Source organism: Solea solea, chromosome 3 (assembly GCF_958295425.1).
Source record: "Solea solea chromosome 3, fSolSol10.1, whole genome shotgun sequence".
Classification (NCBI taxonomy): Eukaryota; Metazoa; Chordata; class Actinopteri; order Pleuronectiformes; family Soleidae; genus Solea; species Solea solea.
Genome location: NC_081136.1, coordinates 5,179,186 through 5,203,846, shown reverse-complemented (window position 1 = coordinate 5,203,846; position 24,661 = coordinate 5,179,186). Strand labels below are relative to the sequence as shown.

At 42.5% G+C, this 24,661-nt stretch overlaps 1 protein-coding gene across 2 annotated transcripts; it reads left to right on the top strand.

The window, feature by feature from the left end:
* The first annotated feature begins 739 nt into the window (after window positions 1-739).
* znf219 (zinc finger protein 219) lies at window positions 740-20,978 on the top strand. Of its 2 annotated transcripts, XM_058625280.1 has the most exons (5): window positions 740-876; window positions 13,453-13,534; window positions 13,713-16,083; window positions 16,267-16,413; window positions 17,925-20,978. In XM_058625280.1, exons 3-5 carry the CDS (start codon window positions 13,716-13,718, stop codon window positions 19,112-19,114), a joined length of 3,705 nt encoding a protein of 1,234 aa, XP_058481263.1. In that variant the 5' UTR covers window positions 740-876; window positions 13,453-13,534; window positions 13,713-13,715; the 3' UTR covers window positions 19,115-20,978. The 2 variants fall into 2 exon arrangements, with proteins under 2 accessions (XP_058481263.1, XP_058481264.1); XM_058625281.1 differs by lacking the exon at window positions 16,267-16,413.
* Window positions 20,979-24,661: the final 3,683 nt, after the last annotated feature.

Sequence of the window (24,661 nt, the reverse complement as noted above, 5' to 3'; positions counted from 1 at the left end):
TAGATACTCTTAAAATTAATTGCACTACTGACGATCTCAGTTCCGACAGAACAGCCATCTTGGAGTCTCATGTCAGGGTTTGGTGAGGCTGCTACGACTTCCCGGTTTACGCATCTGAACATCCAAATACAAATACTAATAGTTTTAGTCGGAAGTGGGAATTGTTGTATGCAACCTACAGTAATCAACCCCCGACATAGGGTTCCAAGACGCTCTTATAATTAATTATCACCACTTCCAAATGGAACAGCCATCTCGGGGTTACACCTCTGTCTACAGTACAACTGGAACGTACCATTCTGCTAACTGTGCAACTCCATGTGCTTCCGGGGTATCCCAATCCCCACCACAACATCCAACCTCCTCCCCATCATCACTTCTTTTAAATATGAAACTTTTTTCACTCCCTCCCCAACCCACATCCTTAAATTTAAAAAAAACTGTCTCTCTGAAGTGAAGTGTCACCCCCATGCCTCCCCTCCCTCCCCTCTACCACAGATGCCATATTTAGGCTACAAATGTGAGGAGATGACAGCGTTGTAAAATGGTGCCCGTGCTGAGATTATAATTAACATTTCCAACCTACATCACTCTCCCTCCTACTCTCCCCTGCCTTTCTCTCCCTCTCTCTCTCTATTCACTCACTCCTGTACAATAAATGGGAGGAAAAAAAATTGCAAGAAGAAAGGAGAGAAAGAAAAGGAGGAGGAGAGAGAGAGAGAGGGAGAGGGTGACCAAACAGAGGGAGGGAGGGGGAAACGGCGTATGCTTGTATACAACCCTGATTTCCATTTTTTTCCCAACTCGTAATGTATTTAATTCAAGTGAAACGTAATCATGACGTGTCGTGTCATTAATCTCCTCGCCGCCTCTCCCGTAAGTACACTGAGTCTTTACTTTCAACATATATATCTCCCTTTAAATCTTCATCTATCTACTCACAATTTTTATCCAACACTTGTGTTTACGTGCGCACTTTTGTGCACCGCGCGCGTGGTTGTCAAAACATTTTCACGCGTTGTTCATTTTGAGTGGGGTTTTATTTTTCCTCCACGAGGAAGACGGAGGAGAATGGACAATGTAGTAGTAGTTGTTGTTGTTGCTTTATTCCTCAGTTTGGGTGTTTGTGGAGGCTTTTATTTGGCGTAGATGTGTGCGTACGCGCACGCACTTGCATGTGGAGTGACTGGCATGATGCATGTATGTGTGTGACCTGCACCGCGCGCTCCGGACCACTTTACGTATGTGTCATGTATGTGGAAGCCGGTGTATGTGCGCGCGTGGTCGACATGGATGGAGCTCCCCGCGAGCCCTCGCTTGCACACCCGTGACGTGACAAAAAAAAAATAGATATAAATGAGGAAGCAAAAAAAAAGAAGAAGAAATGACGCGATTTATCCGCAAGAAATGTGAGATGTAGCGGTTTTATCAAGTCAATCTGACGCCAAGTGCGAGTTGAAAACCACCGCGAGCGCATGAAAAGTCACTCCAGAGTCGTTAAATGTGTATATTCTTTTATTTGCGTAACTTTGAAAGTTGCGTTCGCGAGGGAAATCGGCCCCTTTCTGCGAAATGTCGTGTTTGTAGCAGGTTAGAGAAGACGAGGAGGGTCACAGTGTTTCCTTGTTTCAAACCTGGGAGGTAAAAAAAAAAAAAAAAAGAGTCGCTTTTTACTGGAGGAAGAAGAAAAAAAGAGGCACAAGTTGTCGGTGCGTAACGGAGCATATTTCGATACGCCGCAGACGTTTTGTCCGGGCGTTAAAAAGTGGATTTCTTCGTGTTGGCAAGTTTAATTCAGAAACGGCGTAATTTGCAGATAGATGCGATTAGCGGGACTAATTCTTTTGTCGGGCACACACTGGGGCATTGTGTGTGTGTAGCGCATTGTTTTCCGAGATAAGCCCACCGTCACTTTCGTGTGCGCGAAAAAACGCACCCGCAGGCTGTTGTATACGCCGTGAAATAAAACCTTGTGTTTTCCCCCGCACACTTCCTTCACTACAACGCTTTACTACTTGTCCTAACATCACCTCAAAGCTCACAAAGTAGCGTAGTAAGTCTACGTTGTTGCGATGTACGCATGTGTGTGTGTGTGCGTGTGTGGCGCACGCTGCCAAAATCTGTGCTAAGTTTGCTTTAAAAACGTGTGTTTTTCCGGACACTGGTGTGTGTTTTCTTTTTCCTGGGAGTGATGTCGGTTCATGGTTGGATTGGCAAGATGAAATCCATGATGGCACTTTTTTCTTTTCCTCCTCCCGTCCTTCTCCCCTCTCCTCTGCTCCGCTCTGCTCTCGCTCACTCGTCTTTTTCCCCTCCCTTAATCTTTTGTATAGAAAATTTAAGAACAAAATGGAGCAGGGGAGAGCGAGAGCGAGAGTGAGTGAGTGAGTGAGAGAGATACGCTGACATGACACACAAACACGACTTCACCTCCCCCAAAAAAAACATAACTACTATCCACCACTGTTTGTGGCTTTTAATGGCGGTTTTTTGGAGACATCCGCAGCATCTGTGTGCGCGCAGGGTTTCTTTTTGTTGTTGGGGGGGGTTTGTTTTCATGAGTGCATTGTTTGTTGACGGTTATTTATTCCATTAACGTGCCTCTAATTGAGATGGCCGCGAGAGAGGGAAGAGGGGAAAGAGCGACTGAAAATGGTTGCACGTTATTGACGCACATCACAGCGGCTGAAGGAGGAAATTCCTCTTGAGATAAGGCGCAGACGTGTCATCTGCCCTGACCACAGACACTCCCGTCGCCTTCTCCACAGCCGCTGGAATAGGTTTAAAGACCCTGAAATGCCCTATTTTTACACCACATCCCAAAATGTCATACTTTTCAGAGCGTGTGGAAGTAGGTTGAGAGCAGAGCTGTCCTGTGGACTCATTAAAAACTCACTTTAATTCGTTGTATTTCCCCTCATTTGTATGAGTTTTAAAAAGTGAAAGGACATGTTATTATGTTTTAATAAATAAATAACACAAACATGTGAAATTAATTTAAAAAAAAACATGATTTTTTTTCTCAGGGCTGGGCATTCATTCAATAACAATATGTATCGTGAAGCAATTGTCTTCCGTATTAATCGATAAATTGTGTATAAGCGGTGCAAACTAACTGAACATAGCAGTGATTGCAAGTGTTTGACGTCAGTTAGGCAGACGTTTCTGTCCAGTTCAAAACCCACGACTAACTGGTTTCTTTGAAATCCAATTTATTGTGATAATTATTGATTTTTTTTGGCGGTATCATGCAGTCTTAAAGGTCAAGATAAAAGTTTAATGTCGGCACTAAAGGAGCAGTACACAAATACATAAATGAATGTAAAAGAATGCCAAAACAATACAGTGAACAGTGTCTGGTATCACCTGCTGTTCACTTTGTCCAGGAAAGGAAAGCAGAAGGAAAACGCCTTGGATTCAGTGCTTATTAAAATATAAACTGAATACATTTTACTCTAAAGTGTCTATATGATGATATAATGATGTCTTTTGTTCCCAGCTCAATGATTATTGACTGGCATCATCCAATTTTGTTCCCAAACACTTGATACATGCTCATCTAAAAGTTTATATTATAAAGTTCAGTGTTTAAGACAAATTAAAAAAAAAAAAAAAAAAAAAAAGATATACAATCTGAAAACATCGGGATTAAAGAAAATCTGAAGATCATCGAGGCCAAAAGCTGTAAAATCACCTAATTGAATGAGTCTTTAAACATTGCATTAAGGTTTTTATGCTTGAGGGAAAAGTTGGCGATAAATTAAAAATCACATGATTAAAAACGCGTAAAACAGCGATGTTCCTACGCTAAGAGCAAGACGCGAATGCGTCTTTTATAAATCGGAAATTGCAACGAAAATATCGCCATATTATATTACCGGCTAGAGGTTGGTCCCAACTGCGGTGATGTAGACAGTGGCGCCACCTACGGAACATATTTGCACGTTTTTGTTGCTCGTTACTCCAGAATCCCGGGGTCAACTCTACTGCGGCCGCCATTTTGGTTTCACAATCATTTCACAATAAATTTTAGGATTACCAATTTATACGTTTCTCCAACACGTGTTAACATGGGAACCTGCAACTTCACTGCGAGGTCTTACACACTGTACCTTTAAAGAAGTTGCCCAATTCTTTCCTTCTTCATTCAGACTTCTCTTTTATTTGTCTTCAAGTAGCATCCTCCTCCTCCTCCCCCTCCTCACTAACACCGCCTCCTCCCCGATCTTTGTACATACTGTACCGCACTTGAGGGGGCAAACGAATGTACGTGCGCGCGCGCAGCCCCGTCCAGGTGGCTCTTGGGGAAGTGGTTGTGTGCCGACGAGAGAAAGAGAAAGACTGTAGGGAGAGAGAGAAAGAGGAGTGTAGCACCAATCAAGGCTTCTGATTGATATAATTGGGTCATTAGTGCGCTGTGGGAGAGGCACCTGCTTGCCCTCAGTTAGGCAGAATCTACTGCACGGTGACATTTTCAGACTGTGGAGAGTTCTCGCTGGCTGCCCAGGATTAGCGCGTATTTAGAGCGTATTAGCGTTTTACTTAAGTAGTACGCCACTTGTGACTGTTGTGTTTAGTTTTGAACCTTTCTCTACAGTAGGCCACACACAGGTTGATGGTGGTCAACTTTCCTCTCGAAACAACTTTTTAAAAGCAGGAAACAGACACTTTTTTGGGGGCGTAAAGTTGTCTTTACGATCCAATCCAATCCAACTTTAAAAACAGCAGCTGAAACAAAGTGCTGTACAGCGGAGATAAATAAAACATAAAAAAAACCGTGAGACCTAATAGACCTAAGAACAAACAATAAAACAGTAAAATACTACAGAAAGTATAAAAACAACACAAATAAACAAGTCATAAAAATACTTTGTCATACTGTAACTATAAAAAAGATAAAACCAATGTCTGAGTTGAAAGCCAAAGAATAAAAATGGGTTTTAAGATGCGTTGTAAAAGCGGACAGGGAAGGGGTGATGTCCAAAGTCCAGCCAACTGGCCAATCACAGCCCTCTGTGACAAATAATCCACCACAGACAGCTATATGCACTCATCTCATATTATTATGGTATTTGACCCCAGATGTGAAAGACAGGCAATCTTTGTTAATTACATTAAGTTTTCATGTGAAAAAGCGCAAATAAACGGTATTATTCGATCTCTAAAAAAAACCTGTTGACCTTGCATTCGTCTGCCACTTTATTAGGTACACCTGTTCACTCTAATCAGCAAATCACATGGGAGCGAGTCGAAACAATTGTTCTGCTGAAGTTCAACGTGAGTGTCAGAATGGAGGCGGTTCAAGGGACTTTTTTTGCATCGTGGCATGGTTGCTGATCTGAGTATTTCAAAAAAATAAAACCTGCTAATCTACAGTACTGGGATTTTCACACACAGTCATATCAAGAGTTTAGAGGGGATGTTCCCAAAAAAAGAGAGAAGACATCCAGTGAGCAGCCATCAAATACCTTGTTGATGCCAAGACACAAGGTTTGAAGACATCTCTAACGCTCAACTGTAGAAAGACAGCCTCTTGTGTACCTAATAAAGTGGCCAGTGAGTGTATTCTGGCTCTGAGGGGAGGTAATTTGCGTCCCACCCGCAACAGTGACTGAATAGGACCTACTCGAGACACAAACATGTCTCTCACTGCACCCAAACCTGTGTCTTTGCATTATATAAAGCAGATAGACTCAGGGAAACGTCCAGATTATTGGGGCTCGGACATCCTTCGGAGTTTGCCGTGCGGCGGCGGCTAATTGTCAGGCGCTTTCACAACAGAAGAATGTCCATTCCACAAAATCCCGGTGAGACTTGAGGCTTGAGCCCAGATCCACTTGCTCATCGATAATTAGCTGTAACTTCTTCATGCTTGGACTCGGAAAATTTGACAGAGAGAAGTTCCAGAGAATGTTCGTAGTGCTTTACAATCATCAGGTGGGCTTCAGATTATGTCTGAAAGTTTGTAGAGCAGGTAAAGTGAGAACACTGTGAGAAGACTAGAATTAAATGACAGTCAGTGAGTTAAACTGACAGAATCAGCAGGTTTAAGTAGTAACGATGAACTAGGGTCAGTCATAAAGACATCTCGTCAAACATCTGCCGTCCTCATGGCATCTTTGCTTGAGTGACGTCTGCGACAGCGGATGATACTCATATTTTGATTTGGCAGAGATTTCATTTACCGAGCTTGGTACCAGCCCCCCCCCCCCCCAGGTCTGGGGTCAATTTAAAGTGTCCAGGGGTCTCTCTAGTGGTTGCCACAGATTTTTATGCCGGATGCCCTTCCTGACGCAACCCACTGGGATCAATTTAGAGTGTCCAATTAGCAATGACGATTGGGTACCTTGCTCCGGGGAACCCCAGTCCTTGACCTGGTGGGGATTGTTGCGGTAAATGTGCTTCATCATTCAAAAACACAAAAGATAGTGCCACGCTGGTCCTGGCACTGGGAGACGTTGAACAGAGAAAGGCCTCTAAGTGAGTAAAAAGCTAAAGTTGACCTACACTTTGTCAAAGGCTGTATCCTTACAAATTTTGTAACTTGACGAAACCGACAATTCAACTTTAACGCTCTCTTTTATGCAAGAATTGGCCGACTCAGTGGAGGAGTGAAAGTATGCAGTAGATTTTTTTGTTTTTTTTGTAACCTTGTATCAAACTCTGCTCTTTCTTTTCCGTTTTCTTTTTTGTGTGTGCAGCTTAGTGGAACCCTGTGAAAGCTTTTAAAAGAAGTGTGTGTTAAAGTGAGCGCCGTTACGCTCATATTTAACAGAGTATTGCCTTTTCCCTTCAGTGTGGTCAAAAGCTGTTTTCACCTTTCGGCTCAAATACCGTCGTATACACACGGCCCGAACATTGCGTTGATTTACGCAGAGTTTAGATTTAAGTGCTGACCCTTCTCATATATATATATAGATATATATATACAGTACATTATATTTAACCGTGTTTCTAAGTAGGAGAGCACATGTTCTGCATATTTCCCCTGGGTTGAACAAAGAATCAGCCTGTGTTAACAGTTACTATTTTTTCCAGATTAAGGTTCTTGTAGGTGCCCACATGTCTGATATATGTGATATTCCACAAGGAGGTCACAGTGAGGGGTCAGTATCCCTGGGGTTTGTGGGTAGTGGGTGTCTTAGTGCTCTTTATGTAATGGAACATGAATTATCTGATGGGTTTTTGGTACAAATTTAGATCTGTGAAGAAGTAGGTAGGCGCTTGTCCTCTCTCAGCTCCTGCAGGTGATCCTTTTAGGATTTATGCATTCGGCTTCTCCCCTCAGACTTAGCGCGGCCTGTATGACTCGGAGCGAGAGTCTCGTCTAGCCGCCAAGACGCTGTGATGTTTCCACCGCTCAGATCTGGCAGCTCTGCCGCGTCGCTCCCAGTTTCAGCGTGCTGCTACTGCTTATGTTGCTCTGCTGGAGGAGGAATTCATTGAGAAAGAGCTTAAGCAACAGCTTGACAGTTAAGGAGAGCAGGGAGTGGTAGAGGAGGATAAATTAAGCGGTAAGGTTGGAGGGCAGAAGCAGGGAAGAGGGGAGCAGAAAGTGGCATCAGTGGGACAGTGGGACTTTTTTAGTAAATTTTTGCTTTTGGATCTAGCAGAACATGAAAGAGCTAAAGGGAATATGCGAGTCAAAGGACTAATACCTTGCACAATCTTAGTGCTTAAATCAGCCCCACCATCAATCTTTGATAGTCAGCTCTACCCCAACAGTACTATGAATTACAATAGCTCGATACAGTATCTTATTGCGATTATTGTGATACAATTCGAATTTGGTATGACTGACATAAACTATGCTAACAAACAACACGTTTTCGCATGACAAGAGCTAAATTTGTTTATCCGCATAATTGCGGTGTCTTTTGTCGTGTACGAGGCTGGCTGCTAGACAAAAGCACAAACCTCTACTTAGGGCCCGTACACAAAAGAACAAAAGTTTTGCATCGTATCAGTCTTTTATGCATAAGGGACTGGTATTTTGGGAGCCCTTAAATGCTTAAAAAAGGGTCCCACAGTGAAGAAAATTAAGGAAACGATGTTAAAGCCCTAGTCCTGGTAGCTTTATGCTCATACTCAACATCTCCTCCTCCTTTTTTGGTGTGTTTCTGTGGCAGCGTTACAGCGCCACATCAAGGCCTATACAAGCATATACACTAAAGTTTTTAAGGCCCAAATTCATTGAAACAATGCCATGTTTACAGAAAACGTTAAGAACTAAAAAGATTGTTTTGGGAAAGTTGGATAGCCCATTGGCGGTTCGAGTCTCCGCCAGGTCAAGGGCTGGGGTACCCCTTAGCAAGGTACTCAAACCCCATTGCTCATTGTTAATTTGAGACACTAAATTGATCCCAGTGGATTGCGTCAGGAAGGGCATCCAAATCCAAAAAGGAAGCCAAAATTAAATTTTTTTTAAAAAAGTCGAGAGAAAGTTCTGTATTCGTGTTAATGTGGCCTAAGGCCGCGTAGTTTCCCACAGTGTCAATACAATCAAATGACCAAAATTTTACAACTTCATCCATGGGCCATGACCTACTTCCCAGAAAACTTCAACAAAATTTGTCCTCAACTATTTGAGTTATGCTGCTCACAAACAGAGACAGACAAAAGCGGCCAAGAACATAACCTCCTAAGTGGAGGTTGAAAAAAAAAAAAAAGGGGATAAAGCAAAGTTTTTCTGTTCAAGGAATCCACCAGACGCTTCTTCACAGTTAAGTGTCGGGCACACAGTGGGAGGTTTCCCCCCTCATCACTGCTGGAGCTGGAGATGAGAGCGCAGACCAAGAAGCGAGTGAAGCAGGGGGTTCAGGGAAAGGTGAAGTAAAGGAAATGAATACCGTCTGTGGGGAAGTTCGCCACGTGACCATGCGATAAAAAAAAACCACAGGTCCAAATTATACTGTACCTCACAGAGAGAGTGAGAGAGAACTCCCTTCTCCTCGCCGCTCGGTGATTCATTCCCTTTCTTCATACAAATTTTTTTGCGGTCAGTCTTCTCATGCACCCATTCATACCCGAAGGACACCTCATCTCCAACACTTTGTCACATGAGTCCGAGTAGTGCAGCGGAAAGAGAGATGGGGGATTTCTTGTGAGGATTCACAGGAAACACACATGTTTGACAGCTATTCTTCTTAGCATCGACTTTCACTTACTTGGACAGCCTAAACAAAGCCTAACCTTAACAACAATTCAAATCCTAACCCTACACGTTTCCTCAGAAATAGGGTTCTGTCTCATTAGGAGCAGGTTTTGGTCTTGATGGGAACTACTGATCCTGACACGGTCAGTGTTTATGCCAGAAAAAGGTCCAAAACACACACAGAGAGCTGCCAGTTACACACTTTTCTTGAGGCCTTAGACCTTGAAGAGGCTTTTTTTAAGGTTAATGGAGGAGGATGTGTACAACACACACATACACGCACACACACACCAACACATGCATGAATGAAAACAACCATTGACAAGTGCTACGAGAGGTCAAAGGCTAAGAAAATGAGACATATTTAGCAGAGCAGTGCCATGATTAGCTTGTTTCTGAAGAGATTTTGCATTAAACAGTCTATAATCATCATTAACGTTACAGAATCTATGGATATTGCACGGCTAAAAGCTCATCAACGTGATTACGCCAACTTAAAACGGCGGGCCGTGAGTCCATATCGCGCCACTATCGAGACATAAAGGTTAACACCCAGTATACGGCGTGTATTTACACTCCGATCATTAACATAAAGCTGCGCAGCTATAGCACTCCCTGCCCACACATACACACTGGAACAAGCAATAATGAAAGCTGTTCACGCCCTCACATTTACAATTATGATGTGTAGTGTGGCGGCGGCGGCAATGTGTAGCATGCCGGCATGCACAGACCTGCTGCGACTGTCCTTCACAATAAAGCTCTACCACTCAGTGTATATTTACACAATGATCCCAGAACCCCCCCCAAATATAAACTTGTCTGAACATATTGTGCTCCTACTCCCTTGGCAGCCATTTATCAGGGATGTGATGTATCACAATGTGTGTGTGTGTGTGTGCATTAAGTGGGGGCTGCTTAGTCATACAAGTGTAAGAGTAGTTATCAGTATTTAAAAAATGCTGCAGGGCGATAACTGGGCCCAATAAATAAATAAATAAAAATGAATGTTTGTTCTGTAATTTAAAAGATGGAACTCAGGTTATCACAAACACACACAGCAATTACCATAAAGTCAACGTCTTGGTTGAAGCTTCAATAGTAAAGTTTACTTTGAAGCTGGTTATACTGTAAAAAAAAGCTAAATTGTGGTTGTTGTACTGCTTAACAAACACTGCTTAATTCCGTGTGGGGAGGGAAAGCAGGTACAAAAAAAGTGAAAATATGATAGGGGTGGGAATCACGGGGTACCTCATGATACGCACGATACATGATGCCAATAATATCGATTACGATTCTGTCATAATCAATGTATTGGAAGTATAGCGATACATCACGATATCTGTCCAACTGAAGAAAACAAAATCTTAACGTGAAAAAGTTAAAAGTGCAGGATTTCTCTATTTATTCACAACATAGAGTCTCTTAACGTAGCTTTCTCCACCATTATCCCTGAGGCTTTTGTGCTGTGAGCCACATGCAACACTATTTCTAATGTGTTAATTTTAGTAGCCAGGTTCATCATATTGAATAAGTATGTCAACACTACACCAAATATTTTAATTTAGCAAATTACCAATAAGCAAAACTGAGGCTGATGGAAATGGCAGGGTACACCCATAGCCCATTAGCTAAGAGTTGGCTAATGATGACATCTGTAGTTTTTAATAACACACACACACACACACACATATTGTGATACAAACTACGTTGAAATGTTTTATTGAATGTGTCCAAATATATATTTTTGTCAAGAGGCAATAGACAACATTCATGTCCCAAACAGTTTCAGATGTCATTATTGCTTAGTCACTGTCGTAAACGAGCAGCTTTTAGCAAAAGGCAATGGTTTTGTGTCATAATAACTACCCAAATAACACAACTGAAAGCAGGTAAACGCTATTATTTTCTTTGTGTTGGACAGAGAATAACACAGTTCCTTTGTGCTGGGAAGCAAACTGTGATTTTTCCGCCAAAAAAACTGCATCCATGCATGCCAAAAGGGATCATTATAAACTCAGATTATATTGATGTTTCTATTGTGCGATCAGTTTTAAACTGTATCATTTAAACCAAAAACTTTGCTTTTCAAGCTTTGAATGTGCATCTCATCTTCCTACAGTAGCCGGTGCCTCATTGTGTGACTGTTCTGTCAATTTCTGTGCAATTTCCGATCTTTAATGATGTGGACAAACACGTCACCAGCTATGTCTGGACACGGATGATTGAAGTCGCCCCATCCCCCCACACCCCATTTCCCTGCATCCTTTGCTGCACCTCATCTCTCCATCTAACCAAATTTTTTTATTGGCATGAGAGGGTTGGCGGCTCGACGGCCAGCGAACAATGCATAGCGATGCTGATATTCATATGATAATGCAATCAGACTCAACAATGCCTCAGATACATTTGTCTTTCCTCTCCCCTCTCCGTGCGTCTGCTTGTATATTTTCAGTGTCTACTTTTTTTTAAATGTTTTTTGTTCTCCCTCTCTCTCTCTCTCTCTGTTCATGTCATACCACTGTTGTTTCTCCCCGACTCTGTGTTCCAGCACGTCTGCCTCTTTACCCTTTTTTTATTTTCTCCCCCTCCTCTCAACACCATGTTGGCAATCACGTTAAATCATTTTCAGTCTCACGGCTTCTGACAGTATTTTTTTTTTTCATGCTCACTGCTCAGTTTGTAACCGCACTGTATCTTTCTCTCCGTCGCTCTCTCTCTGTCGTTCTTTCTTTCCCTCTGTCTGCCTCTTTTTTTGCTCTTCGCCATGTTGGCAGGGCCCAATCTACCAGCTGATATCAGCATTCCCTGGCACTTGGCCAACTGGCAACACTGCGGGAGAGAAAGAGAGAGAGAGTGAGGGAGAGAGAGGGGGAGAGAATGAAAGAAAATTAGTGAATAATAGACGGAGGGAGGGAGCGAGAGAATGAGAGGGGGATGGGAGGAGTATGAATCAGGGGGAGAAAGAAAGACAGAAAGGCAAAGGAAGACAGGGAGAGAGGAACAATAATGGTGGATTAAGAAAGGACTCAGTGTGTGTGTGTGTGTGTCTGTGGTTGTGTGTCTGTTTATGTGATTGATATGGTGTGATATCCCTGTGAGTCATAGCTGAGCTAAAATGTCAACTGGCTACATGAGAATCTCTTTGTCATCCAGGCACAGTGACACACACACACACACACACACACTAATCTAACAGATCATATAAACACTTAAGTGACCGTGCCACCGTGTGAAAACACAAATGTGGGCGACACACCTGCGAACACAGATGTTCCATTGTTTTGCCACAATGACTGATGACCTTTTGTTTTCGTTTCAACTCCTCAAAAAAAGAAAAAAAGAAAAAAAGCAGACAGACCCAGCCCCATGTGCCTAAATCCAGTCTAACTGATACAAACTGCTGTGCTCTCAGAATATTCAGGGTGTGTGTGCGTGTTTGCCCAAAAATGCCTGTGTGCTTAGTTCGCTGTATATCACACATTACATTTTTTGCTGACTCTTGTTATGCGTTGGGTTGCTGTACAGAAAAGAGAAGAAGAAGAAGAAGCCGTTATTTGTATATTCCTTAAAACAAGTTACCGTGACTAAGCACTGCATAAGGTCAAAGCCACCACACCCAGGGAGCAGATTAAAGAAATAATGCCTGTATGTGACCGTCTGTGTCGTTACAATCCTGATATACGCAAAAAAAAAATTAAATGCTGCTACTGTGTGAGTGCACAGGAAGGGCGTGAGGGGAAGTCAAAACATTGCGCACCCATCCTGTTTGGGACAGTCCATGTCCTGTGGTGGTGGTGCCCTTAACTCCTAAACGCACACACGCACAGACAGACGCTGATATGCGTGTTCACACTCGCAATAATCGCCCCATATGGTGGTAACATTATGCTGGAGTGCTGTGTGAACACATAAACAGGTGTGCACCTGTTACACTGTGAAGTGTGTGCACATCATCTACAACCTACTGTATGTAGAACTGTAGCATTCATACCTTCAGATTTGCTTTTTACTTACATTTAAAAAAAAAAAAAGAAAAAACCATCCACGGTGATAATTAAAGCGTATTTGATTCTCTGCATTTATGATGAAGACTCTCGGTGTGAAACTGCCTTTTAAATCCTCAAAATCCCACACCTGTGGTTCATCACTAAATATTGCAAAGGCATTTACGCCTACACTGACACTGATATTGCTTATGTAACTCATGAGTTTAGTTAAATAGCAGGCCCTTTAATGCACCTCATATTTAAGTTCAGTCTTGCATTCATTTGTTTTTCTTTATTTTTTGTCCCTAGAAAATCAAAGGAGGCCGCCGCAGAAGTGTGTCCCCCATCAGCCGAGACAACAAAGAATGGCATAATATCACACACAGTGAAGGTAATTCTTCACTGTTTGCATTTACACGCACATATTCTTGCAGGTGTATGAATAATTCAACACGATTATGTCTCATTTTTCAGCTATTTTTGGATCTGTCAATATGTAATAGATCGGCTGGTTTTCCAACACTAACTTCGCTAAACGTATGTCTCTTGTCTGTGTTTTGCACCTACAGAGGATGGATTCTCCACCAGAATGTGTGTTGTCGCTTTCCTGTGAGCAGCCCCAGTCTCCCCCAACACTGCCCTCCCTGGACCACAGCCCCCAGGCGTCGTCCCCCCACACACAGCTCTCTCTACCCGACAGCCCCATTCTCCTGGCTGTTCACAGCCCTGAACCTTCTCCTCAGAGCCCGGACACCACGCCCTATTTCCCCCTCTCTCCCTCCCCTCTCCACGAGAACATCAACATTATTAATCACCACATTATTGACGAAGAGGACGATGAGGAAGGACTGGATGGAGTTCCACCATCCCCGACCCCAGCGGTGGCTCTGTTTCCAGGAAGTGGTGGACAAGAAGCTGGATGCAGCCCTTGTTTGGATACCTCTCCTCCGGCTACTCCATCAGCACCACTCCTTGGGTTTGGAGCCCTGGAGCTGGCCCTGTCCTCTGGACAGAGTGGAAACTCCAGCGAAGAGCTAGATCTCCAGCTTTTCCAGAAGGATACTGTTACCAGGGCAATACCTGGAGTGGGAGGGGCCTCATCAGGGCCTGCACTCAGGTTTCCCTGTCACGTGTGTGGGAAGAGATTTAGATTCCAAAGTATTTTGTCTCTTCATGCCCGCGCTCATAGTCTAGACAGAGACCGCAGGGCTACAGCCCTCTACCGGTCTGGACTTCCCTCAGCGCCGCTAAAGCAGCACCTCAAGGTCCAACAGAACCACAAAGACATAATACAGAATCACAGAAGTCACACAAACCAGCGTTTACTGCCAGGGACACTCATCCAGCATCTCACAGAGGAAGAGGATGTTGATGGCGGGGTCAAAGGTTTTGATGAAGGCCTACAGACAGACAACAACCCAAACTTTTTACTGGATGATAGCACACCACTGACCCCTCCACTTACAGAGGATCCTGTCTCTGTGACCTCTCCCTATTCTACCATAGGGGAGGGTGCATCTACTCCCACAGCAACAACATTTCGCTGTCATGCCTGCAAAGGCAAATTCCGCACAGCCTCAGAGTTGGCACGCCATGTCCGCATTCTCCATAACCCGTATAAATGCACTCTTTGTCCTTTCTCTGCCAGTCAAGAAGAGAGCCTGGCATCACATTTGCAAGAGTGCCACCCTTCTCCCGAGGTACCTGCTCTGCCACTGGCTTTCAATTCGAGGCCCATTATCGCAACCCCTGACACTCCTGTTCCCACCCCATCTCACACTCCAGCCCCAACCCCAAGCACCCCACAGGTGACATCAGCTGCCACAGCAGCTGCATCCGCTTCACTGCCAGCATTTCGCTGTGATACCTGTGGACAACGGTTTACCCAGTCTTGGTTCCTCAAGGGACATATGCGAAAGCACAAAGACTCCCTGGACCATAAGTGCAAGGTATGTGGCCGTGGCTTCAAGGAGCCTTGGTTCCTCAAAAATCACATGAAAGTACATCTCAACAAGCTTGGGCTCAAAGCTGGGCTGGGAATTCTTGGGGGACCAGGGACTGCTGAGCAGCAGGCCAAAGGCTCTGGAAGTAATCACTCCCTCAATGCCCTCTACTCTAGTCTCCTTATGGCTCAGCGAGGAGGTGGCAGAGGGGGGAGGTCAGAGAGGAGCAGTGGAGGCAGACTAGAGATGGGCTCAAGTAAGTCAGCCATCTTAGGCTACCTTGGGCTTCCCAGTGATGGCAGTGGAGCCAGCTGCATGGAGAGACTTCAAGCAGTGGCTCAGGTGGCAGAGATGGGAAATGGTGGTGGTGGGCTTGGTGGCCCAGGAGGAGGCGACCCAGGAAGACGAGGGGGAGCAGCTAGAAGCTCAAGTGACGCTACAGCATCAGTATCTGAAGGAGGGGAACAGGCAACATGGTGGCAACTGGTGGCTCGCAGCCTTGCAGTTGCTCAGCAGCAGCAGCAGCAGCAGCAGCAACAGCAACAGCAACAGCAGCAGCAGCAGCAGCAACAGCAGCAACAGCAACAGCAAGGCCAACGAGGCCAGGGTCGGAGCTCAGTGATCACCGAGTCTGACCAAGTCAGAGCCTACCTTGCAGGCCTGGAGTCAAGAGAGCAGTCTGGAGCAGCAGGAGGACCATGGGAATGCCCAGACTGTGGGAAGCTTTTCCGCAGTTTCCAGCAGGTTGTGGTTCATGCTCGGGTCCATGCTCAAAGACCCCAGAAAGGAGCAGGCGGTGAGGAGGAGGGAAGCAGTAGTAGAAGAGGAGCGGGGCTAGGAAGAGGAGGCAGCAGTGAAGCAAGACAGGAGTCTCAGCTACACAGTAGTGGATCCCAACATGCCGGAGAAGTGAGACAGGAATCAAAACTACATGGTGGTGGATCACAACAACCAAGTGCAGCTACAGGGTTTCACTCTGTCATCTCAAGCTTCAAAGGTACAAATCACATCTACTTTTCCTATTTGGTCTGTTGAGTTGTGTTTATTTGCACACAACTCGAGGTGCTATTCTCACCAGAGTATATTATTTTATATTGCTTCTCTGTTGTAAATATAAGCTCTCAAAGGGGCCCTTAACACCAGCTATTATCTTTACATTTTTTTCTAACTCCACTCGCAGGAGAAAATGGCTTGACGGCAGTCTCCTCGATACCTTCAGTTCCCATCAGGGAGCGAGTGCGTGGTAGAGGGATAAAAGACTGCCCCTACTGTGGTAAAGCCTTCCGCTCGTCACACCACCTTAAAGTGCACCTAAGAGTTCACACAGGTGAGAAACTGTTGTGAGTTTAACAAGCCACATGGACTTTTTTTCAACCTTTACAAATCCCCGGAACGGTTTTCTTTTTTTTTTTTTTTACACATCACCTTAGAGAGATGGCCAGAGCTAATCATAGCCCTCCACTGCTGCCAATTGAGCAGCTCCAGTGGAGCAACTCCTGCTTAAATGCCCTGCTTGAGGGTATATTAACATTATTATTATTTTTTATTTTATTTTTTTAAACATATATATCGAGTCCCTCAGGGAATAAAACCGGTAAAATCCCTGTAAAGGCTAACTTCGGTTTGGTTTTTTATAGTAACTTCAGCACTGAAAGAGAAAAAGGTCTGATTGGAGCAAGAAGTGAATACAGTTTGGCAGTTCAGCATATATGCTCACAGATTTCTCCATAATAATACATAATCCTTTCTGGGATTCACATCCCCTGACCTGGTCTTTCAAGCAAGACAATCTGTAACTGTTCCAATTAAATTCACCTTAGATAATTTCTAAATTATTCTGACTGCAGGGGAGAACAATTTTCAACCGGGCATGCCCAAGATTTTAGAAAACTAAACATAGCATTAATATCTGATCATTTTGTGAAAGTGAATAGGACTATAAAGAAAAATGGAGACTCTCTTGAGCACTTACTCACACTTGTAAATTAACGATCCATACTCATATTTCTTCATCAGCATGAGTCATTGTCTTTTATTATTTGCTTTTGCTTGATGTATTTGATCAAAACTACGAACTCGCTCCTATTTTCAATCTCCAGCTATTGCAAAATGGGGCTCATCCAAATCTTTTCAGTGAGACAGTGCCCAAAAATGCATTAAATGAAACCTATTTAGTATTTCCATCATGGGTGCTCATCTACACTTGGCAGGATCCATCACAGCACACTTGTATTATTCGCAAAATCATACAGCTCTTTTTCCTCACACACTACTGCAACTTATTGCCATCAAGTGATTACCACATGGTCAGTAATTTAAGTGAAGGCATTAAATTATAATAATACTCTCTTGATATTACTGTCCCCTTGAAATACAATCAGGACTTTCATACCATCATTGTAATTTACTCCAGAAACAAAATCCAACTGTTCACACAGCCACATCTACACTCAATAAATCTTCATTCTTCTGCTTTTTGTTCCTGTGAATAAGATAATTTATGCTTTTCTAATGCAGTGTACATTCTGGTGTTGATTTGCCTCCAGCATGATGCCCCCTCCTCCTTTTCCCAGTAGTATAATTGTTGTTCAGTGATGGAATACTGCCATCTCCCTATGAAATGTGTAACTACATCTCTCACTCAAGACCACTTCAATGACAATGTATCAATTTGCAAAATACAGCTTTTTAAATACTAGTTATTGCTATGTTCTAACAAATGTTGTAGACTGGATATAAATTCTTCAAGAGGCAGTTTTTAACCAATTGGCAATTTTCCTGATAATTGCTACTTGTGTCCATTTCTAATGGTAGTGTTCTCAATCCTATTTTTTCCAGGTGAGAGACCCTACAAGTGTCCGCACTGTGACTATGCGGGAACCCAATCAGGCTCGCTGAAGTACCATCTCCAGCGGCACCACAGGGAGCAACGCAATGCCCTGTCAGCCTCATCCAACTCCACCGGCCTAACCTCCACCATCAACAGTTTGACCTCTGGAACTCCTGGGTTGGTCAAGCAGCGCCGATCCCAAATAAACCACGGTCCACTCAACCGAGGTCCAGCAGACCAGGCCTCGTCTCGGCCAAGTCAACAGTCCTGGCTCCTGGGGCTTCCAGACCAACGCGAGCATCAAAAGGCCTTGGCTGCACTAAGGGATGTTGACTTGGAGACCCAATACAGGTATCTGTCTGGGGTGATGGGAGCTCTTTACCAGGGAGGAATGGAAGGTGGCTGGATTAGAGAGTCTCCCCCACCAAAGGCCCCTAAAGTGTCTCGGCGTAAGCCCCTTACTACGAGCCGAATGGTCCAACCCTCAAGTGACAAGGAAGGGCCTGCACCTTCAACTCAAGGTGGAGGGTTTGAACCCTTGGATCTCTCCCGTCGTCCCTCACCTGGCCTTGGAGAAATGGAAGAAGATGGTGTCATGGGTGTTGGGGAAGGAGGAGTTGTTGATGGTGGTGACAGCTCATCAGGGGTGAAACTGAGCCAGTGTTTGTTCTGCTCTTTCCGTACATCTTCTGCAGAGCTGATGGCTATGCACTTGCAGGTCAACCACACCAGTAAGTCTAGACGCAAAAGAAGCTCTTCTACTATCATAGAAAATAATGGGCCCCCAAAGGCCACCAAGCCCCGAATGGATCACTCCGAACTGGATTCCTTGGGGTTATGGAGGCATGAAAGTAATGCTGGGTCCCAGGCACCACTAAGGGGATGGTCCTCAACCATGGCCCAGACCCTCAATGGGGTCTCTGAGGATAAAACAGAACATCTGGATCATAGTCTTGACCTCCCAGGCTACAACATGGCCTCAGCATCCAAGAATGTAATGGACAGTCTGGGGCTGAATGAGAAGTTAGAGGACGAGGATGAGGAGGAAGAGGATGAGGAAGACCAAGAAGAGGAACTGGAAGAACATTTGGAAAACAGCAGTTTGGAAGATTCACAAGATCAGGATCTGAGGATGTCCCTTGCTCTTTCACCAATCCTTAGCTCCAACCACATGATGGAAGAGGAGGAAAGAATTTGAACGGGATTTCGGATGACTGCATCGACAAGGAGGTTAAATATAACTGAAATATAACTGAAGTATCAGCAGGAGGCTTTGCAGACAGAAAGGGGTTTTTAAGTCAAATGAAGAATATCCTCCTTTATGCTTTTATTTCTAAAGAAGTTGCAGGGAATTTTGGAAAAGATGGAAGGATCACAGCTGTTACATTCCCTCCAAAATGATTTGTCTTCAGTCTTGACAGTGTGGTCCACCTCAACATATGGTAAATGTCCTGTAAAAACAAGAGCATGGCTGCATCTCTTCAGGATTTCTAGACCACTTTTTTTTCCCCTTTTGTGTCAGATGATTTTTTTTTTTTTTTTTTTTTTTTTAAGGCTGACCTCCTGTTTGAAAAGTAAAAGCAGAGAACCTCGGGCAGAGCCTGCATCATTCCAGAATGCACTGCAATGCATTCATTTCACAATTATAAAGGACTGTTTATGGCAGAATGCTATAGTCATACTAATGAAGTTGACTGTGAAGAGACGCTCTCCTGACTGACCACTGAACAGTTTGAAAACCTTAAGCTTCAAGTTCCTCCTCAAAGTGTAAAGATGTGGAGGATCTGGCGTTTCAAGCTGTGAACCTCAGCTAAGCTATTTGGTATTAATTTAAGGCGTGAGGTAACTGTTGCAGGCTGTGTGCTTTCTTTCAACTGTATATCACTGCCTTGTTTGTCTGAAAAGTGTTCCTAGATGATTGTCCTCAAGAAACCGAAAGAAGTTATTATTTTTTTTGGCTTCCTTTTCAGTTAGTGCCTGTTCACGTACTGTATGTTATCAAGAGAGTCTCTGTTTTTCCTCAGCTCACGATAGGTCATTTTGTTTTATCTGAATATACAAGTTTAAAACAATTTAAGTACAGTATATTTGTTAAAAAGTGGTTCTAGATTGTTGTGAATAGTGACGTAAAAGAAATGCCACACGGCAGTGTGATGTCCTGACGCAGACAGCAGCTGTTTGTGGCTCGATTTGAAAAGAACAAAAAAATAAATAAAAGAGTAGGTGATATACAAGATGTACAATGCAATGAAAGAGGTCAAAGGCCCAGCAGTTTAAAAAAAAAGAAAAAAGGTGGGGGTCATAGTTAAAAATTTAGTGTTTACAATGGTGCTGGATGTGGGTTAGGGTTGCCAAGACAACTTGAGGTCAGCGTAGCTGCGTGTCAAAGAAAAACTAAACCACAAAAAGCGGGAGTCGGTTTGAGGGCTGTAGGGACGTCGCTCGAGCCCCAGAACACAATCAACTGACACATTGTTTTTAAAGAGACTGCGACTTTGCAACTGTGTCAAGAAAACAATTTTAATTTTTTTTTTCAATAGGAGAGAAGAGACAAGGTAGAGAATGAAATGCCTGCCAAACAGGACTAAACCTGAGAAACAGACTGTACTCTCTGGGTACAGTGTCTTTTAGATGAGTAGATTCCCTCTCTTCTTCTTCTTTTTTTTTTTAATAAGAAAAGAAAAGACAATGGTAGGAGTAATAATTAAAAACACTAACAAATGCATAGACATCCCAGTAGATAGTGTAGCTTTTGTAAAGACAAGAAGAAAAAAAAAATGTGTGTGTTTATTTTCATTTCAAGATTCTTACAGAAAAGGTTATCAATATAGGTAATATTGATTATAATGTTCCTGAGCTAAGACTAGTTGGAATGTCTACATTACAGAGCACTGTGCAAGGTTTGAGTTCCCAAAGTAGTTGTCTTTATTTTGACTTTATCAATAGACCAAACATTTTGTTCAACGGAAGTCGTCACTTTTTGTTCGTTTGTTTGGTTCTTTTTGAACGTGTAAAGTTGTGGTTTCAGTAGAATTAGCCCCATCGATTAGCAAAAGTCTGTCTGGACATGATAAATTCAAAAAAATGTCAATTTATTATCATTAACTAGCCTCTGTCCAGTGTTTGGTCTGTTCTGACCTCTTCCTAAAAGCATAAATGTTGTGTTTTTCAACATATTGCTTTAAGAATTCATGTTATCCTCCACACACTGAGCATGTGAATGGATACAGTTGCTGAGTCCACACTTTTGGTGTTCCCCGTCGGGTTAGGGTCGAGTCTGATCTGTAAAGAACCAGAATTTAACCCAATTTTAACCCATTAAACCATTTAAATTAGGTCGAGATACGTTTGCTTTCATGTTTTCCAAACGTGGTCAACTCGGAGGTGACACCCCGCCGTAAATTTTGAAAATGATACATGTGGGGTGGCATCTACTCATGACTACTTTTCAATGGGACATCTTTCGACTGAAACCACAATTTCATGTGCATTGTTGATGTGTTTAAGTTCCGTCTCCTCTTAGAGCACCTTATGAGTTCTGTAGTGAAAGTCCCTTAGTGGTGTCTCCGTAACAACTACTGTCAACGCCACCGTGCCTTCTGTCTCAAGCACTTCCTGGTGTATTTTGTAAAAACTCACCAAAAGCACTTAGCACACGTCAACACTCTCTCTCATTCCTCCTCTCTTCATCCATTCTTTTCCTTCATCACCTCGGCACATTTTCGCGATCTTTCACCTCTCGACTCTTCCATCCTTCCTCCCTTCCCTCCTTCCCTTCAGGCCAGGTTCGGCCTTAAACAAGTTCACTAGGCCTAATTTACAACCTAGCGTGGCTAGACCTTTTTGACAGAAATGACTACCTAACCTTTAGACGAATAAAAAAAATATAAATCATTATTGACGTAGGGTTAGACCACTTTTTGGTCTTCACACTGACCCTCTGTAAACCAAAGCCTAAAGTCCAAGACTAACTAATATTTAATCTCATGAGGTGCCAAAACACGTCCAATGTGACACTAAAGTTTGTAGCAACATTAAAATAAACTCAATCATCCACCCGTCCTCTCTTCTTCCCTCATTTTTCTCGCTCTCTTGCTTGCTCCTCCCTCCTTGTCCCTCGCTCGTCCGTAAAAACTTGTCGATCTTCTCTAGCACCACTTGAAGGTGACGCGTACTATCTGGTATTGAGGCCTTTATTATTGTTATTGTTGTTATTGTTATTATTATTATTATTAGACTTTTATTTCAGTTTTTTTTTGTGGTGTTTGTTCGATGCCGTCGAGATGGAAAAATGCTCTTCTTATAATGATGATAATTATTATTATTATTGTTTTTGGCTTTACGGTTAAAAAACAGAGTAAAAAAAAAAATCAATTGAAATGTGTTGTTGAATGTTGTACAGATAGCACTAGAGATGTTGTGTTTTTTTGTTTTTTTTTAAAGAGAGCACAAACCTGAGCGATGGTCCCTTCTACTCCTCCCGGTGGCAGACGGGAATAAAACAGCCTGCCGGAATATTTTAACGTGTTTAATGGTGAAAAATAACTTTTGTCTACGTAACATTTGAATGTAAAAGTGCGGATATTTCTAGAGAAAAAAAAAATTGCACAATAATTTACTGTATTCAAAGTAATATTGACGTTTTCCTAATTTTCCTCCCCCGTAACATTTCATAATATGCGCGTTTACAAGTGATTTGATCATATTTAAAGGGATAGTATTTGAAGTGGGTGTTGTACGAGGTCAGTGTGTTGTAAACAGGACATTGATATGACATGGCTGCAATAACTGTTCTTCCCACAGTCAGTGAGTCTGTAGATGATTTGATTCACTCTCTCGTCCATGAAATGTCCTAAAATGTTTCCCAAATCTCTAAATTATGATGATGTCATGAAGTCATGATGTTATATGATGATTTATTTGTTGTTCGGAGCAAAGAAAACCAGAAATTAGTCACATTTGAGAAGCTGAGTTAAAAAAACAAAACACTTAAACTGATTAAATCAACTATGATCCCTCACAGCTGATCTGCAGCAGAGTAACTTTGTGAGCTGTTTGCGATTATGCACGTTAAGATGTGTTGAGAAAATATTAGGTAGGAAAAGGGCAACATGTTTTCTCTGATATTTCTGTAGGAATGGTAATCTGATTTTCCAGCTTCCTTCCCTTAAAGAGCAGACTCTAAGGGAACTGTATGTAACACACAGACTTCTAAAAGCCTGAACTATCCCTTTAGGCTCTGAAACGTCGAGGAAAAATCAACAGAAACTTATCAGACATCGGCTTCTTTAAATTTGCACTCTCATCTCAACACGATGTGGCGCCCTTAAGAATTTTTTCAGCTGTGGAAAAAAAAAAATTGCACCTTCATCTCCTGATTTTAAATCGGGGATTATTTTTACCAAAAGGACACGACTCTCGTCATCGCAGTATTAATGGGTGATTTTTGTTTTTTTTTGTTTGTTTTTGAACGAGTCGGGGGGGCCGTGCTGGGTTTGGGCTCTTGTGTAGTTGACTGCCATTGCAGTGAGGGAAACCTGATCTAACATAGTAGTGACTAATATGACTTTGTGGACAGATTTGAAAAAATGGAAAAAAAATGAAATAAAAATAAAACACATTAGAAATAAATAAACACAAACAACAAAAAAAAAGATGATGATAGTGTATTTGGTTTTTTTGTACTTTGTACGTCTCTGCATGAAAACATCTGAAACCCCATGTCCTCTATTTAAATTTGTTACAGGTTCTAAATGGTGATTATTCAGTTATTCTGGTGAAAACAAGAGTTGAAATTCTCTTATATTTCACGTTAGAAGCAAATACTACAAAAGTGTTATTACATTACAGCTCCAAAACTAGTGCATGACAATGCCACATCCTCATTTTTTTGTTTGTTTTTGACGCTGTAGTAAATGAGTGAAAGTTACCCAGAGCTTTTAGAAAAGGACAATAACGCCCTCTTGTGGCTTGAAAAAACAAAACAAAAAATAGACTTTTTACCTGACCTGAGGGAAAGGTTAATGTATTTTTTATGTATGAAGTTATGAATTCGAGAATAGGAGCTCATCAATCTACATTTAAGCAAAAACAGATTGAGATGCATTTGGTTTAATTGTGAATTATCCTTGAGGGATTCATTTAAGAAGCAGAAATTTCAAAAAATAGTACAGTTTATGTTCTAATAACTCTAAAATGATTAAGTGTATATATTGCTTGTGACGTTGCAGTAAAAGGACGTTAATGCCCTCTTGTGGCCCTATGGGGGAAAGCTCCTTTTTAGAAGAAACAGGCTCTTAAAACTTTTAGTTAGAGGTTAGAAAACTCAGGAAAAAGGAAATGTAAAACGTAGAAAAGGTAAAAGCCAAATATTCTTTATGTTTAAAGTTAGTAATCCAAGAATATGAGCTCATCAATTCAATCGTCATTTAGATAAACGCAAATCCCGACACTTTTGGTTTGAATGTGATCGATTTAAAACTGTCATTGTGGAATATGTGTCACATGTTTATGACTTAAAGTTTCCCAGAGCTTTTACAGAAAGACGTTATCGCCCTCTTGTGGTACACTCAGTTATTAGAAATAGTGGACTACATTTTTTTGACTGTTACAAACACATCGCAGCAGCCTCACATTACAGAATTTGCTACACGTTTAGGAAGACAAGCTCATCGAGCGACGTTTAAATGAAAGCAGTTTAAGTCAGAATTGTTGGTTTAATTCTCCGTGAGAAACAAACAGAGAG